General features: G+C 37.1%; 1 protein-coding gene and 1 pseudogene across 1 annotated transcript; both read left to right on the top strand.

Annotated features, from left to right (window-relative positions):
- Positions 1-8,458: 8,458 nt before the first annotated feature.
- LOC120159033 (protein translation factor SUI1 homolog) lies at positions 8,459-8,879 on the top strand. Its single transcript, XM_039169713.1, has one exon. It carries the CDS (start codon positions 8,505-8,507, stop codon positions 8,841-8,843), a length of 339 nt encoding a protein of 112 aa, XP_039025644.1. The 5' UTR covers positions 8,459-8,504; the 3' UTR covers positions 8,844-8,879.
- Positions 8,880-9,161: 282 nt separating this feature from the next.
- LOC120159035 overlaps positions 9,162-19,465 on the top strand; it is a 42,110-nt pseudogene continuing 31,806 nt past the window's right edge.

Below are 19,465 nucleotides of genomic sequence, written 5' to 3'. Positions count from 1 at the left end.
GTAGAAGTGGAGCAGACTTATCCCTTAACTATTACAATTGCTAATGGAGAAAAATTATACAGTTCAGCTATGAGTAAAAATTTAAGGTGGGGAATGCAAGGTTCTCAATTTGAACATGATTTCAGAGTCTTAGCTCTGGAAGAGAGTGATATGGTGTTAGGGGTGGATTGGTTGAGAAAATATAGTCCATTGTTGATGGATTTTAATCATATGACTCTGAGCTTTCAGAAAGATGGGAAAGATGTTATCTTAAAAGGAGGGCAGAATTCCTCTAATGTTAGATTGATATCAAACAGTAAACTATAGAAATTGATGGAGAAACACAATGATCTAACAGGAGAAATTTTTATGTTGAGTGGAGATGATAATCATAATGTGGTACCTGCTGAGTTACAAGATTTATTAGAGGAATATTCAGTTGTTTTTGAAGAGCCAAAAGGGATGCCACCTCCAAGAGAATATGACCACTCAATTATCTTAAAAGAGGGTACAGAGGCAGTGAACATCAGACCCTACAGGATGCCTTACCATCAGAAGTCAGAGGTTGAAAAGCAAGTTAAAGAAATGCTATCTTCTTCTATAATTCAGACAAGTAAATACCCATATGCCTCACATTTTTTGTTGGTTAAGAAGAAAGATGGGAGTTGGAGGATGTGTATAGATTATAGACAACTAAATGCTTTGACTATAAAGAATAAGTTTCCAATTTCAGTGGTGGAAGACTTGTTAGATGAATTGAAGGGAACATCATATTTCTCTAAACTGGATTTAAGGTCAGGGTATTGGCAAATCAGAATCAACCCTGAGGATATTCCAAAAACAGCTTTTAGAACTCACCATGGCCATTTTGAGTTCAAGGTTATGCCTTTTGGGCTGACTAATGCCCCATCAACTTTTCAGGCAATAATGAACAGAGTGTTTGAGCCTTACCTAAGGAAATTTGTTTTGGTATTCTTTGATGACATACTTATTTACGACTTTGATTTGGAGAATCATATTAAGCATCTCAGGACTGTTCTAGAAGTTTTGAAGTAGAATCAGTTATTTTCCAAAAAGACTAATTGTTTTTTTGGTAAAAATGAAGTGGAATACATGGGTTATATCATATCTAAACATGGGGTAGCTATTGACCCAACAAAGATACAGGCAATGCAGCAATGGAAATTACCAAAAACCTTAAAGTCCCTAAGAGGCTTCTTTGGCTTGACAGGATACTATAGAAGGTTTATTAAGGGCTATGGAGAGATTGCTAAGCCTTTAACTACTATGCTTAAAAAGGATCATTTTCAGTGGACAGAAGAAAGCAGAGCTGCCTTTGAACTTCTTAAGACTGCAATGTGCCATGCTCATATTCTAGCACTGCCTGACTTTACTAAAAGTTTTTGTTTGGAGATAGATGCAAGTTCTAAAGGAATTGAAGCAGTTTTATCTCAAGAAGGTAGACCAATGGCTTATCTTAACAAGACATTAGGACCTAAACAGCTGGATTTATCTATATATGAGAAAGAGTATTTGGCTATCCTTATGCCATTTCCAAATGGAGACACTATTTAGAATGGGGGACTTTCATTATCAAGAAAGACCATGAGGCTCTAAAGCATTTGTTGGAGCAGAAGTTGACTACTTCTATACAGAAAAGAGGGCTCACCAAGTTATTGGGACTGAATTATGTTATTCAGTACAGAAAAGGTAGACACAATTTGGCAGCAGATGCTCTATCTAGAAGAGATGAGGATGAGGGGGAATTACAACAAATGACAGCTACTATTGTTATTCCAACATGGGTTCAGGAGGTTGAACAGAGTTATCATAATGATTCATTGGCTACAGAGATGATTACTAAGCTAGTTGTCTCAACTCAAGATGTAACAGAGTGGTCATATTCAATGAGTGTCCTAAGAAATAAGGGAAAAGTTTATATTGGACAAACAGGTTCTTTAAGACAACAAATTATAAAGGTTCTACATGACTCACCTCAAGGTGGCCATTCAGGTATACATGTAATACCCCCAACCCGTATCCAACCCGGATACGAGTCCGAAGTGTCACATTGACTTTTCAAACATTTATTCGTATAAAATAGTGAGTAATTTTAAAAACTTTTATAACATTTAACTTATTCAAAACATTTACAAAACTATTCAGAGCTTATACAATATATTCTTTTGATTACATGCCAACTAGAACTTTATATACAAAAATACATATTATTCACCTCTCTTCTAATCTGACATTCGGTAAGGAGAACTGACATGTCTTGTTCCTCTTTACTTCTCTTTTCGCTTTCCAAACCTACGTGTGAAACAATCACGCTAAGTCGATGACTTAGTGAGGCATATAAAACATATAATATTTCATATAACATAAAACATACATAAACATATACCATCATTATCATAATCTCTATCATTATCATTAAGAAACACATATAACATCATATGGTTCATGTAACACATTTCAAACCACTTACTTTTGATAACCATTTATAAACCCATCGTATACATATCACATTCAATATGCTTGTTTAATCTCTTTATTAGCCCATGTACACTAGTGAGAACTTAAGGTATGTGAGTACATTGAGGTTGTGCACACATATGCTGTCACCACAGCTCATATAAATGTCCCGAATGACCTATCCAGAGGTCATAAAGATCCTCGGTAACTATCCAGAGGTCATAAAGATCCTCGGTAACTGTCCATAGGTTCCGAAGAACCTAGGTAAACTGTCCATATGTTCCTTAGAACATAGGTATACTGTCTATATGTCTCGAAAGACATAGGTAATTCTGTCCATATGTTCCGTAGAACATAGGTATACTATCCATATGTCTCGAAAGACATAGGTAATTCTGTCCATATGTTCCGTAGAACATAGGTATACCCTCTACTCTTGGCATGCCAACTATACCCCTAGCTCTCATATCACATAACATGGGCATTATCATTTATAACATTTCATATCACTTGTTATTTCTCTTCTGTCACATACCACATGTATGTGTAACCATATATCTCATATCATATCACATGTATCACAAGTGCATGTATTCACGTAGATCGTTTCATATGACTTATATCATTTCTCATTTGTTCATGTAACTCACATGTCATATCATGTAACATATAACACATAATCATATAGGCTCACGGTTTTATCACCTATCATGTTATTTCACATATACATTTTTATATCGCATAAACTCATATATATCATATCACCTATAATAACATATGACACATATACCCATAACTTCATATCACATACTTATATTAATTCACACTTAATCACATGGGTTATTTCTCATAACATATATCACATCACATATGTTCATGGGTATATCCCATAGCATATAAAATAACATATAAACTTATATATGTATTCATGTGTATACTTTCATTTAGCCTATATATCAATGTCATATAACTTATCTCATAACTTATTTGATATTCATATATATTATCATCTTATAACTTATATTACCTATGCATATAACCTTATGACTTATTGTCAAGTACTCAATTAATGTTCCTATATGGTTTCATCTTTATCATATAACCTATGAGCTATTCTTATATTACCCTATATCAATCATACTTTGTTTATCTCACTTTTCATATCATTCATTTATCACATATATGTCACTTTGCTTATAACACTTCTCTGGTTTTCATATGACATGTAAATCATTGTCATCTCTTGTTCTCATATAATTTCATATAGTCACTTATCACTTATCACATAATTTACATCCTATGATCATAGAATCATATCAATAACACATATACTCATGCACACATATAAATCATAACAAACACATACCTCTATGAATTCATGCATTTTACTATTGGAAATAGACTTATCATAAGTCTTATTTTCCATTTAACATCATATACTAAATAATGTGCACTCACCTTAGCTTTGCTTTGATTCGTAATCCTTCAATTGATTCAGAACAGGATGATGTTCTATATCTACATAATCATACATAGATCTATATTAATATTATAACTAATATACTCTAATGGTTCACTCTTTAGATTAAGATAAATGCCAATTTCTTCTTTCAATAAGGGTATGCATCGATGCACTACTGATACATCGGTGCATAAAATACATTCGATGTTGTATTATTATTGGGATGCATCGATGCATGCCTTATGCATCGATGCACTAATTGCATTCGATGTTTCTATTTTAAAAGAGTGCATAGATGCACTACCTGTGTATCGATACACCTTCAAACAAATTTTTGGGTTTTAACCTTGATGTATCGATGCACTATGAATGTGCATCGATGCACTCTGCCCAGAACCTCTTTTTAAACCCGAAAATCATCAACTCTTCACTGAAATGCTTCATATTTCATCCCCTTTCATATTCCTAACTTTCATATACATGTTTAAACTCATTTATAATCAATTATCTCGTCTTTAACCTTAATATCCTCTCCTCTTTATTAACTTCAAGAATCATACCATATTTTTAACATGTTTAAATATAATTCTAACACTCCATATTCCTTAATTAGATTGATGACAAGTCAAATTCCTTCTCAAAATTCACTTACTAACTCTTTTCTAGAATTTCCTTAAGAAACTCATTTTCTTTAATCTTTCATAACTTCTTTATCTTTTGATTTTAGGACAACTTAAGCTTTCCATAAGCTTAAGTATTAACTAATGATCAAAACCCACTCTTAAAATTAACAAATAATCAGCTAACAAGGAATCTTACCTTTGCAAGCTTGGCTCTTTCTTTCTCTCGTACATGAAGAAGAAGAAGAAGAAGATGGAGAGAATATCTCTTCATCCTTATCCCCTCTAACATATATATCCTTATCATATCTATTTTTAATTCATTTATTAGTCAAATGACCATTTTGTCCTCTACTTCATTTGATAATTACTAACAACTTTTAAGATTTATTTCCAGATAAATCATTGAACTAATCCATTCTTCTACTTTAATCACCAAATTCTGAAAGTTTACCATTTAGTCACTAACCCATATTTTGGGATGTTACAATACAAGCTACATATCATAGGGTGAAATCCTATTTTTATTGGAAATGGATGAAAAGGATGGTCAAAGAATTTATGCAACAATGTGACATTTGTCAAAGGATTAAAGATGAACATGTTTTGAAACCAAGACTACTTCAACTACTTCTAATTCATAAACAGGCTTGGGAATTCATTACTATGGATTTCATTGAAGGACTTCCAACTTCTAATAGGTACAATTGTATCTTGGTTATTATTGACAATTTTACCAAATATGCACATTTACTACCCTTGCTACATCCCTTCACTGCAGCAGATGTAGCTAAAGTCTACTTAGATCAGGTATATAAATTACATGGACAACCCAAAATAGCCCTATCTGATAGAGACAAGGTTTTTACCAGTATTTTCTGGACATAACTACTTAAGTTACTTGGGACTAATACTTTATTTACTACAACCTACCATCCAGAAACTGATGGTGAGACAGAAAGATTGAATTAATGTCTGAAACAATATTTAAGAGGAATGTGTTTTATGAAACCTATAAATTGGAGTAAATGGATGTCCTAAGCAGAATGGTGGTATAATACCAGCTTCCACACTGCTTTGGGAACAACTCCATTCACAGCTCTCTATGGCTACATACCTCCGACATGGCAGACAGAATCAAAAGTAGCAGATTTTACAACAACTGCTACAAGAAAGAGACAGTAAGAACACAATTTTATAGGAGCAACTTGAAAAGGCACAAAAACACATGAAGCATTATGCAGATAAAAAGAGAAGTGACAGAGAGCTTCAAGTAGGGGATGAAGTTTACCTTAAGTTGCAGCCTTATCGACAAACATCAGTGGCTTTGAGGAAGAACCTGAAGTTGTCAGCCAGGTATTATGGACCCTATAAAGTCATAGAGAAAATAAGATCAGTGGCTTACAAGTTACAGTTACCTGAAAATTCAAAAATTCATCCGGTTTTCCACATCAGTTTATTGAAAAAGAAGATTTGAGATAAAATAGTAACCTCTCGAAATCCACCGGAGGTCAATTCAGATGGGCAGCTTCGTGTTTATCCTTCACTGGTATTAAACAAGCGAATGGTTCACACAATTGTTGATTCAATGGGTGAATTTTTTGGACCAGAGAATGCTACATGGGAAGATTTTTCTGTACTGAAATCGTAATTCCCTGATTTCGATCCTTGGGGACAAGCATCGATTGCAGAAGGGGATATTGTCATGGGCTTGGATGAGAAAATGAGAATTAAGGATGAGCAATTAGGGATTGGAGACAGGGGAAATGGGAAACGGGAAACGGGAAAATGAATTAGGGATTTTGAATTATAAAAAAGGGAAGTGAAGGGACGAGAATTACTTGATATGGGCTTTGGACAGATTACGGGGCAAATTGAGACAACAAAGCAATTGGGCTGAGGAATTCCACGGGCAGAGCTAGACCAATGAAACGATTATGGGTTGTTAGAAAGAATCTACAGTTGTCAATAAATAATTGAATGAATCTAAGCAATATATAGATTGTAATCGGCATAATGAGATTTTATGAATGAAAATACTGAAAACTTCTTTCTGTAACCTACCTTTCTTCTCTGTTTCTTCAATCATTTCTCACCATTTCAGGTTAAAACCTGATAGACTGGGATCGTTGATGATTTTCGCTCCTCTTTTATACGACGAACTGGTACACGATAAACCGATTTCAACAAGGGGAAAGTTCGTTTTCTAATTTTCCCATTTTTCGAAACCTTTATGGGTAAACTATATGAATGGCCACTAATATTAAGTAGATTTATCTTTTTTTCACTGATGCTTTAAAGGTAACGATTTAAACCTTGATATTCTCGATTTATAACAAAACGATCATTTACTGTTAAATGATCATTGATATTCAATTAAATTTCTCTTTTTATTTATATTTTTAAAATTAAATTTTTAAATAATAATATTATTAATTTATAATAAATGAATCACTCACCTTAATAATCATTATCGGAGTAATATACTGTGTTAAAGTGGCATATGGGGTGACACAAAAAGCATTAGCCAACTGTTCCCTTAAGTAAAAAAAAAACAAAAACCCACATTGTTGACTTTGTCTACATAATGGGCTTCGACCCACATTTCACTGGGCTTCGAAATCAGGGTGCGACGCGGATTCTGAGCTGACTCGTTAATTCAAAAATAAAAAGCTTAAATATAAAATAAGTGTTTAAATTAATATTTTTTACGAATAGGTAACTAAACTATTTTTTGAATGATTTTGGTGTCTATTGTTACAAACCTTACGACCTTAGGTATCTAGGCTGTAAACGCTGTTAATTTTTTCCATTAAGTGACCCATGTCACTTTCTGATAATTTTTAAAATTTTATTGAAAAAAATTAGAAATATATTTTTTATAAAAAACAAAAAAATTTCAAAATAAAAATAAAGATCTCCCCCAAACTTTACTAAATTTAGTCCATGTACCATGCTCCTCGTCGTTGTTGTCGTTGATTGGACTTCCATATGCTCGTGCCTCCATTGAAGACCTGTTCCCCAACGAACAATCATCATAACAGCGATGAAATCACGACAAAGTCAACCTCGACAAACATGACAAAACATTGACCATCGCGAAGGTCGCAGCGACTCCATAGCAAGGATTACGTCGTCGGATTGAAGATGGCAAAGGAGAGGCTGTGGGTGTGGTCGTGATTGAAAATGAAGGTGGAGTTAGGATTAGGGTTAGGATATGTAGTTTTTACGGAATTGAGATTTTTTGTAATTTAAGAGAAATTAGGTTTTTCTTATAAATATAATAATATTTTTAATATTTTTTTAAAAATATAAATTTCAAAATTATCAGATTATGAAACGAGTCACTTAATGGATGAAAATTATTACCGTTGATGACTAGAAGAGTTAAAATAATAACATGGTAACATTTGTAACGTTAGACATTATAATCATATCAAAAAGATTTTAATACATGTACATAAAAAAGCATTATAATTTAAAAACTTAATTTTATATTTAATCCAAAATAAAAACAAAAACACAAAAGCTAGTAGGTAAAAAATTTAATAATAATAATATTAATAATAATAAGGCAACTTGCCTAGCATCAAAATGGATGATGGGCACCAACAAATCAAAAGGCAGAACAAATATTTGATTTTTAATAATATATTCCAAGTTGATTTGGATGAACTCATGAACAGCAATTGGGGGAATTTCATAATCATTATTCCCAATTAAAAAAATAAACAGAAATTCAATCTCCACCGTCCACGTGTCGATATTCTAATCACGACCAATTCAAAACGTTTACGACAGTTAAAACTTTTCACTATATAAACCCCCACTTCTCATGTCACCATTGTGTCTCATCGGATCAAAAACATACAAATTTCAGAGGTTTGTGCTTTAGTTGCAGTAATTTTAGTATTCCAAAGCATCTACTACAGATTGTTTTTTCAAGTTCCGACAGAGCCAAGTACATGGTTGATTTCGACATTCAGATCCCGACGACATTCGATCCATTCGCTGAGGCCGGGGAATTTGGAGGCACCGGGACCAAAGAGTATGTTCATATCAGAACCCAACAACGGAACGGAAAGAAAAGCTTGACAACAGTTCAAGGGCTGAGGCATGATCTGAGCTACGAAAAGATCCTCAAGAGCCTGAAGAAGGATTTCTGCTGCAACGGTAACGTCGTCAAGGATAAAGAGCTCGGCAAGATCATTCAGCTCCAAGGCGATCAACGCAAGAACGTCTCGCACTTCCTCGTTAACGCCGGCATCGTCAAGAAAGACCAGATCAAGATTCATGGTTTTTAAACAATTACGATTCGTTTATAGAGATTAAATAAAACAAACTCTAGGGTTGGGTCGTGTCCTGTTGCTTCCAGACTTGTTTACTTATTGCATGGCCCTTGGTAGGGGTGAAAAACTGTTGTGAAACTTTGGCATTCGTTGCATTAAACGTATAGTTTAACCTAATAAATAAAAGAAACGTTAGATTAAAATACGATATGACAAGTGGGACACAAATCTTTCTGATCCAAAGTTTAAATTTATTACCAAATTTTATTAACTAACATCCTTAGTCATTTAAAAGAACATATGTAGGAGAAAAAGGAGAGATGAGGAGGCAGATAAAGCAAACAAGTTTTGAAGGAAAAAAAAAGGCTCAAGCTCCAATGGAGGACAAAAGGCAACACTTAAGTCAAAACAAGTTTCTTCTCCATTGGAGCTGCACTATTCTGTTATCTTTCTTGGCCATATTGCCTTCAACTCAAGCTTTTAACTATGGCGAAGCCCTTTCCAAAAGCCTCCTTTACTTCGAATCCCAACGCTCCGGCCGCTTACCCCACAACCAAAGAGCCACCTGGCGCCATCATTCCGGCATCACCGATGGCCTTGAGCAAGGGGTAAGTAAGCTGTCCATTTCAGCCCCATATTCATCAAGTTATATGTATGTGTTGTGATATGTGTTTTTGTATATGAAAAGGTGGACTTGGTGGGAGGGTACTATGATGCCGGAGACAATGTGAAATTCGGGCTGCCGATGGCTTTCACCATCACCATGCTCTCGTGGGGTGTCATCGAATACGGCGACGAGATCGCTGGTGCCGGAGAGTACACCCACGCTCTTGAGGCGATCAAATGGGGAACTGATTATTTCGTCAAAGCTCATACTGTAAGGTATGACTCATAAATATACCGATAAAGAGGAAAGGGGATTGAGCGGAGTAACCTAAACCTATGCTCCAGGGTTTTCTATTATAAATAGAGATGTAACTTAAACCTATGAGACATTGAATAAAATTTCTAGCGCCGCCTAGGCACCGAGGATGTAAGCACATTGCCGAACCTTGTTAAAATTCTTGTGTTCTTTCATTTACTTTTCCCGATTCTTCGACAATTGGTATCAGATGTCAGGAGAAAAATTCGAAGTTACGAAATTCGATGGTCAGGGTAACTTTGGATTATGGCAAACGAGGGTGAAGGATCAGTTGGCGAAGCAGGGGATCCTGAAGGATTTGCGACCTACAAAGTCGGCGTCGATGGAGGAGGAAGATTGGGAAGAATTGCAACAGCGAGCGACAGGAACCATACGATTATGCTTGGCGGATGAGGTCATGTATCACGTCATGCATCTATCATCTCCAGACGAAATTTGGAGGAAGTTGGAAAGTCAGTTTATGTCCAAATCCTTAACGACAAAAATGTATCTAAAGCAGCGGCTGTATGGGCTAAAGATGCAGGACGATCATTATTTGGCACAACACGTGAATGTCTTCAATCAAATCGTTTCTGATTTGGCTCGGCTTGATGTGAAAATTGAGGATGAAGACAGAGTGATGATTCTGTTGTGTTCGTTGCCTCCCTCTTACGAATACATGGTGACTACTCTTATATATGGGAAAGAGACTATCAACGTTGAGGAGATTAATGCAGCCTTGTTGGCTCACAACCAGCAGAAGCAGAATGCAAGGGAAAGCTCTCAAGCCGATAACTTATATGTCAAGGGTAATCGAGACAGTGGATGGAAAACAAAGAAGGTAGGGTCTGACAAGCGGAATTCCAGATCCAAATCTAGGGATAAGAAGACAATTCACTGTTACAAGTGCAAGGAGGCGGGACATATGAAGCGAGACTATCCGAAGTTGAAAAACAAGACTGATGAGAAGCGTGATGATTCATCCAAGTCTGTGAATGTGGTCGAGGATGACAATTCTGATTGCAGTGAGGGTGATATACTTTCTATTTCAACGACTCAATTGACGGATGTTTGGATTCTTGATTCAGGATGTTCTTATCACATCACGCCAAATAGGGAATAATTTTCGACATACAGGTCGGTTAATTCTGGTTCTGTTTATTTGGGTGATGATCAATGTTGCAATATTGTTGGTATTGGTGAGGTCAGAATTTAGGTGTATGATGGCTCTGTTCGGACGTTGAGTGGTGTTCGGCATATCCCAGATTTGAAGAAGAATTTGATTTCTTTGGGCACTTTGTACAAGAATGGTTTTATCCCTAAGGCTGATGAGGATAGGGAAACCATTCGGATTGTTAAAGGTGCTTTGACTGTGATGAAAGGCAAGATGACTGCAGGGAATATTTACAGATTGTTAGGGAGTACCATTGTAGGTGTAGTTCATTCTGTTGAGTCTTGTGATGATACAACCAAACTGTGGCATATGTGTCTTGCTCATCTTAGTGAACGTGGTATGGCTGAATTACATAAAATAAATCTGTTGCATGGTGTTAAAAGCTGTAAGCTTGATTTTTGCAAGTATTGTGTTCTTGGTAAACATACTAAAGTTCGTTTCAAGACTGTGAAGCACACAACTGAAGGGATTCTTGATTATGTACATTCTGATGTATGGGGGGCCTTCCACGACATCGTCTTTGGGTGTATCTAGGTATTATGTTACTTTCATTGACAATTTTTCATGGAAAGTTTGGGTGTATTTTTTGAAACACAAGTCCAACATTTTTGAGAAGTTCAAGCTATGGAAAGCTGAGGTAGAAAACCAAACAGGATGAAAAATCAAGTGTTTGCGGTCTGACAATGGTACGGAGTACACAGATACACAATTTCTAAACTTCTGTAAGGAGCACGGGATTAAGAGGCATTTTACAGTGCGTAAGACACCACAACAGAATGGTGTTGCGGAACGGATGAACAGTTCGTTGAATGAAAGAGCCAGATGTTTGCGGTTGAATGCGGAGCTTCCCAAACACTTCTGGCTGAGGCTGTTAACATGGCGTGTTATCTTATCAATAGATTGCCAAGGGCATCATTGGCTGGGAAAGTTGCAGAAGAGGTATGGACTGGTCATGAAGTTAGTTTTGATCACTTACGGATTTTTGGTTGTCCTGCTTATGTGCATGTACCTGCTGATGAGAGATCCAAACTTGATGCAAAATTGAAGGAGTGCATTTTTCTGGGTTACAAGGAAGGTTGTTAACTTCCTAAAAAGGCTACTTTTAAGGCCTTTTTCACTTAAGTTATTGTTTGTTTAAAAGCTCATTTAGGCATTTTAGGATCATGTAGTTGCATATAGTGCATTTGTGGTGGTTGTGCTATTTTATGTCTTAATGGTGCAGTTTGTTTGTGGTGTGCAGGGAATAGCAAGCAAAAGGATTCTTTGGGAAGCAATGTCACGGCATCACACTTTGCTAAAGCAGATTGAAATGCCTTGGCATTTCCGGCGCAGAAAAAGACAAAAAAAAATATCTCTGCATAAGGACAGCTGGCACTGGAAAACTGTCTCTGCACGTGAAGGACTGCTGTAACCGCCTGCCAGAGCTGTCAAATGACCACTACCACTTGGAGGATAAGGTTCACACCCAACATGTGATTCTAGGGGTATGAGGGGTATTTTGCACCCAACAACCTCACCATTACCCCTAGATATTTTTTATTATATATGATACCTCATGGGGAGGAAAAAAAGTGGAAAAAAAGGAGAGGACACATACGGTAGCAAAAATCAGATTTTTATTTTTCCTTTTCCCTTCTTCTTCCTTGGGATATTCCTCCATTGATAAAGCTCCAAGGAGTGGCGAGCTAGGAGCCGAAAGGAGCTAGCGAGCTAGGTGGTTCACGGTGGTCGAGAGGAGACCTCCGGTGGCTCGTTGAAGGCTTCTTCTCAACTTCCTTTTTGCTGCTATTTTATATTTATTTGTGGGTTGTTGGAACAAATATTTTCATGACTTTGTGTTTGGATATTTTGAACCCCACCATGAACTAACTTATTTGGTGGTGGTTGATTTAATGGTTGTTTGAACTTTATTTTTAATGGTATATTTAAGTTTATTTTGGTTTTTTATTTGCTTTGCTTATGAATGCTTCACCATCTAGGCTTGTAAGAGGCATGGAAATGTCCATTTCTTAGATGAAGGTTAGGTATTCGGAAGAATCCTAAGCTAAAAATACTTGTAAGTATTCGGAAGAAACGCAAGATAAGATCCTCATAAGCAATGGGTTATAGTATTTTCAAGGGGCTTTGAACCGGCCTAGGAATATTATAACTTAATCCCTTAGATCTCGAAAGAGGCTAGGCTAGGATTTCAATGACTAAAAAGGGTGTCTTTATCAATAGGGTAGGCTGACCAACATCGTTGAGTGAGAGCAGATGCCTTGGCATCCTATTCTGTTAGGTTCTTTAGAACACTTTAGGAAAGCCCTGTCGAGTAAGTAAAGACCAGTTAGCTTAAATATACTTGAGAAATAAGTTTAGCATCCTTAGATCAATCCCTACCATTCATTCTCTTGGAAGCTTGTCACGTGAGGATTATTTTCTTTTCAGTTTATCTTTATTTACTGTTTTTACCATTTTTCATTGCATTGACATTTCACCATACTCAACATTAAACAACCATCATTGCCATTGCATTTCCATTTGCTACACCATCAGACCATCACTACATATCCACCAGTATATATATTTACATTACCGTGACATTTGTATATATCAAGACTAACTATACTTAGATAATTTAGTGCATTGCTTTGGTTAGACTTTAGTAATTTCACCCAATCCCTGTGGAGACGATACTCACTCATCATTATATTACTTGAGCGATTGTGTATACTTGCACATTATTTGTGTATAATTTATAGTACTCACAACACACGAACAAGTTTTTGGCGCCGTTTCCGGGCATTGGCAGCCTGAAGTTATTTAGTTTTGCCAGAGCATTTTATTTTGTTTTGCATTTTTATTTGTGTATAGTTTACTTGATACTTTTGTTTTATTTTCAGGTTTAATTAGTGTATGCCTAGAAGAAATTCTGAAGATCCTTTGGAACCAATAGAACCTGAGATTGAAATACTCTTTAGAAGAAGAAGAAGACGTGCTCAAAGAAATATGTATCAGATTGGAAACCAAGGCATTGGTCAGGATGATGGAAATCATAATGCCGCGGCATTAGACAATGCTGATCCTGTTGTTAGGCCGCACGTTATTTGCGATCACTTAAATCTGATACTGGATGATCTGAATCTTGGGATTGTGGCACCTGAAATTCAAGCTGTACATTTCGAGCTGAAACCAGTCATGTTCAACATGTTGAATTCTATTGGTCAGTTTAGGGGTATGCCAACTGAAGATGCCAGGAAACATATTCTCAATTTTCTGGAAGTTTGTGATTCTTTTCGCCAAGAAGGAGTGCATGAGGATTTTCTGAAATTAAAGTTTTTTCCGTATTCATTACATGACCGAGCAAGGGCTTGGTTGAGTGGTGTACCAGCCGGTTCTATGGAATCATGGGCCGATCTTTGCAAGAGTTTCTTATTGAGGTACAACCCACCAAACATGAATACGCAGCTAAGGAATGAAATATCTTCTTTTCGCCAGGGCGACGACAAATCCATGTATGAGTGTTGGGATCGTTACAAGAGTTTGCTTCAGAAGTGTTCAAATCATGGTTTTCATGATTGGACTCAAGTAGTCATGTTCTATAATGGAGTCAATGCACCCACGAGGATGTTACTGGATGCCTCGGCAAATGAGACATTGCTGGATAAATCACCTATTGAGGCGTTTGCTATATTGGACAGAATTGCTAATAATGATTATCAGTTTTCTTCCTCAAGGCTTGGGAGTGGAATGAGAACACCTGGAGCATTTGAGTTAGATACCAAGGATTCGGTGTCCGCTCAACTCTCAGCCATCACTAATATGTTGAAGACCTTATAACGTTCCACTGATGTGAAGGAAGTGAAAGCAACTAGCCTGGCATGTCTGTTATGCCAAGACAATCATCACGAGAGCGAATGCCCAACCAACCATGAGTCCATCAACTTTGTAGGTAATTACAATCGAGGCAACAACAATCCTTATTCTAACACTTATAATGCTGGATGGCTTCAGCATCCCAATTTTTCATGGGGAAATCAAGGAGCCCACAATGTTAATCAACCTACTCGGCAACAGAATCACAATGAGCCTCAAGGTTACCAAAATGCTATGCCATGGCATAATTCCAACAAAGGAGCTTCATCTTCAGCAAGCATGAGTTCATTGGAAGCTACAATTCAAGAGTTCATATCCACTACGAAGACAATGATGCAAGACCATTCTACTTTAATTAAGAATCAAGGAGCTTTACTTCATAGTCAAGGCGCCTTACTTCAAAGCCATAGCTCGTCTCTGAGAGCTTTGGAAGGTCAAGTTGGTCAGATTGCTACGGCATTACAAGAGCGTCAGCAAGGACGTTTTCCAAGTGATACTGAAGTCACTAGAGCACCTGGAAAAGAGCACTGCAATGTGTTAACTCTTAGGAGTGGAACACAAATCAATCGACAAGTCAATGATAGTGGGCCACAACATGATGATTCTAATCCCACTACTGAAGTTGAATTACATGATAATAGAGTTACTGAGAAGGACAAGGAGGAGGATTCTGCTAAGGTACCAGATTCTAATGCCAAGGCAATAGCAAACTCTATTCCTGCAGCTAAGGAAACTAGACCTCCCCCACCCTTCCCGCAAAGATTGAAGAAGCATAATGATGAAGTTTAGTTCAAGAAGTTCATGGACATTCTTGATCAGCTCCATATCAACATACCTCTCTTGGAAGTTGTTGAACAGATGCCGATGTATGCCAAATTTCTGAAGGAAATCTGTACCAAGAAGAGAAAGTAGAGACTTTTGTCACGGTAACATAATTTTGTTCTTCATTGAGTACGTTGTTGCTAAAGAGAAATGATCCGGGCAGCTTCATTATTCCTTGTTCAATTAGAGCTAATTTCGTTGGAAAGGCTCTATGTGATCTTGGTTCAAGTGTCAACTTAATGCCGAAATCAATATTCTTGAAGCTTGGCATAGGAGATGCAAGACCCACCTCAGTTATTTTACAACTTGCCGACATATCCCATGTGAAACCTGAAGGGAGAGTCGAGGATGTCATAGTAAGGATGGATAAGTTTGTGTTTCCAGTCAACTTCTTAATTCTGGACTGTGAAGTTGATGCCAAGGCACCAATCATTCTGGGAAGACATTTCCTAGCCACTGGACGTATCTTGATTGACTGTGAAAAAGATGAACTCACCATGAGAGTGGCTGATCAGTATGTGACTGTCAATGTTTTTCGAACGCTCAAATATGTTGATGACACTGAAGAATGCCAAGGCATTTCTGAATTGAACTCAGTGATTGAAGAAGAGACTGAACATATTTTCCAGAACAATTTTATTCAGCTAGCAGAAAATGAATATTGGGTGGATGATGAAAGCTTAGTGGAGTCCGACAACTTTCCAATGTTGGAGGAACAATCTAGCTTACTACAAGATAGATCATGTATGAATTTTGAACCTCTAAATTTTGATGAATTTATTCATCCTAAGCCTTCATTGATGCATGCACCCACTCTAGAGCTTAAGAATTTGTCAGGGCATCTTAAATATGTATACTTAGGTAGCAATGAGACTTTACCGGTGATTATTTCCACTAACCTTACTACTAATCAAGAGCAAAGTTTGTTAAGTGTATTGATGCAGCATAAAAAAACAATTGGTTGGACTATGGCCGATTTGAAAGGCATAAGTCCCACGATCTGCATGCACAAGATTCTGCTTGAAGATTTCCACGGCAATTCAATAGAACCACAAAGAAGACTCAACCCTGTTATAAAGCAAGTGGTGATGAAAGAAATTCTGAAATGGCTTGATGCTGGAGTGATATACGCTATCTCAAATAGCTCATGGGTGAGCCCTATCCAATATGTTTCGAAGAAAGGAGGCACGACGGTGGTTACTAATGAGGATAATGAGCTATTATCCACTCGCACTGTGACCGGATGAAAGATATGCATGGACTATAGAAAACTCAACAAAGCTACAAAGAAGGACCATTTTCTTCTACCTTTCATCGGCCAAATGTTGGATCGATTAGCCGGCAAAGCATTCTATTGCTTTTTGGATGGGTACTCGGGGTACAATCAAATTGCCATCGCACCAGAGGACCAGGAGAATACTACATTTACTTGTCCCTATGACACTTTTGCCTTTAGGAGGATGCCTTTTGGACTCTGTAATGCCCCGGCAACATATCAGCGTTGTATGCAAGCCATATTTTCAGACATGGTTGAGGATTTTCTGGAGATTTTCATGGACGACTTTTCTGTTTGTGGGGACGATTTTGAACGATGCCTCGGCAATTTAGCAAAAGTTCTCAAGAGATGCGAGGAGGCTGAGTTTGTCTTAAATTGGGAAAAATGTCACTTCATGGTGACTGAAGGCATTGTATTAGGCCACAAAATTTCTCACAAGGGTATTGAGATTGCTAAGGCGAAGATTGAAGTGATTGAAAAGTTGCCACCACCAACTTCGGTCAAGGGCATAAGAAGTTTTCTTGGACATACTGGATTCTATAGAAGGTTTAACTTCTCCAAGATTTCTAGGCCCTTATGCACATTGCTTCAACAAAACCAACCCTTTGTGTTTGACGAATTATGCCTCGGCGCATTTACTGAGCTGAAATGACAACTGATCTCGGCACCCATTGTAGTCCCTCCCGATTGGACATCACCATTTGAGTTGATGTGTGATGCAAGAGATTATGCCATAGGAGCTATTCTGGGGCAACGCCGAGGTAAAATGTTTCATGTTATTTATTACTCTAGCCGCACTTTAAATGAAGCACAATTGAACTACACCACCACTGAGAAAGAATTACTTGCCGTGGTATTTTCTTTTGATAAATATAGACCCTACCTAATAGGCACTAAAGTTATTGTTCACACTGATCATTCGGCTATAAAATACTTAGTGAACTAGACTTATTAGGTGGATCTTACTTTTGCAAGAATTTGACTTAGAGGTGGTAGATAGAAAAGGAACTGAAAATCAAGTTACTGATCACTTATCTAGGCTAGAGAACAATTCTGAATGCCATGACACTGTAGATATCCAAGAGGAATTTCCTGATGAGAAAATTTTATATGCCACGACAATCTCGTAGTACGCTGACCTTGTTAATTTTCTTGTTAGTGGAATTGTACCTTTTGATTTGAATAGTCAGGCTAAAAAGAAGTTCAAGCACGATGCAAGGTACTATTTTTGGGATGAGCCATATTTATTCAAGCATTGTGTCGATCAGCTCATTAGACGATGTGTACCTAAAGAGGAGCAAAGTGATATTTTGTACCATTGTCATTCGGCCCCAACTGGAGGCCATTTTGGTGGAGCAAGAACTGCTTCTAAGGTCCTGCAATCAGGCTTTTACTGGCCAACTCTGTTTAAAGATGCCCAAGCATTTTACAAAGGATGTGATCGATGCCAACGGGCTGGAAACATCTCCAGACGACATGAAAAGCCGTTGTAAAATATTTTAGAGATAGAGCTGTTTGATGTGTGGGGCATCGATTTCATGGGACCATTCCCATCTTCTAAAGGAAAATTATATATATTGCTTGCTGTGGATTATGTGTCAAAATGGGTGGAAGCAATAGAAACATCAAGGAATGACTCCAAGACCGTACTCAAGTTTTTGCACAAGTATATTTTCACTCGGTTTGGAGTACCTCGTGCTATCATTAGTGATGAGGGAACCCACTTTGATAACAAGTTTGTTGAGTTAATCGATCTACGGAATCGGCCAAGAGGGGGGACAATTGGCAATTAAAAATTTCGTGGAAGCTTTTACAGAAAATTTAAAGAAATTGCACAGCGATTTACAATGGTTCGACTTTCTCAAACAAAGTCTACGTCCACTACCTTAGCTATCCACACTAAGGATTTTCCAAAAAATTCACTAATTTGTTCTTTCTTTTGAGGCCAAAGAGATAACCTTACAAAATCCCTCAAGAGTATACCCCAACTCTTGAGAACACTCTTTTTCCCAAAGAGAAGATTACAAATTTGCAAACTTACAAGAAAACCTCACAAGGTAAGATGTTTGCACAATTCTAGAACAAAGAAAAGAACACTCAAGGATAAATACAATTGAGTACAAAAGTGTTCTTGAAAGCAAATGAATATTGGATGAAAAATAGGCTTGAAATACTCAAACTTGAGGTTTGATGCTTTCTCTTTGATTCTCTCTTGATTCTAGTTGATTGATGTTTCTTGTTCTTGATCAATGGCTCCAGAACTTGTTTAAATACCCCTTGAATCAATTCTGAACATTGGTGATAATTAGTGGGGATAATAGAGCCGTTTAAGTGTGAAAACAATTAATTTTTCTAGGTGGAGCGTCTCATGCATCGATGCATGATCAAGTATGCATCGGTGCATTCGTGTAAAATTCAAATATTTTGACCGTTGGAACACTTGATGCATCGGTGCACCAAGTGTGCATCGATGCATGAAATGCATTCGATGTTTGAAAAATAGCCTGATGCATCGATGCATGGCTTGTGCATCGATGCATCAAAAGCATTCGATGTTTTGAAAATATTCAGAGTGCATCGATGCATGGAGAGTGCATCGGTGCATGGAA

The sequence above is a fragment of the Hibiscus syriacus genome, unplaced genomic scaffold (assembly GCF_006381635.1).
Source record: "Hibiscus syriacus cultivar Baekdansim isolate YM2019G1 unplaced genomic scaffold, ASM638163v2 tig00111339_pilon, whole genome shotgun sequence".
Lineage (NCBI taxonomy): Eukaryota > Viridiplantae > Streptophyta > Magnoliopsida > Malvales > Malvaceae > Hibiscus > Hibiscus syriacus.
This window is presented reverse-complemented; position numbering and strand designations above follow the sequence as displayed.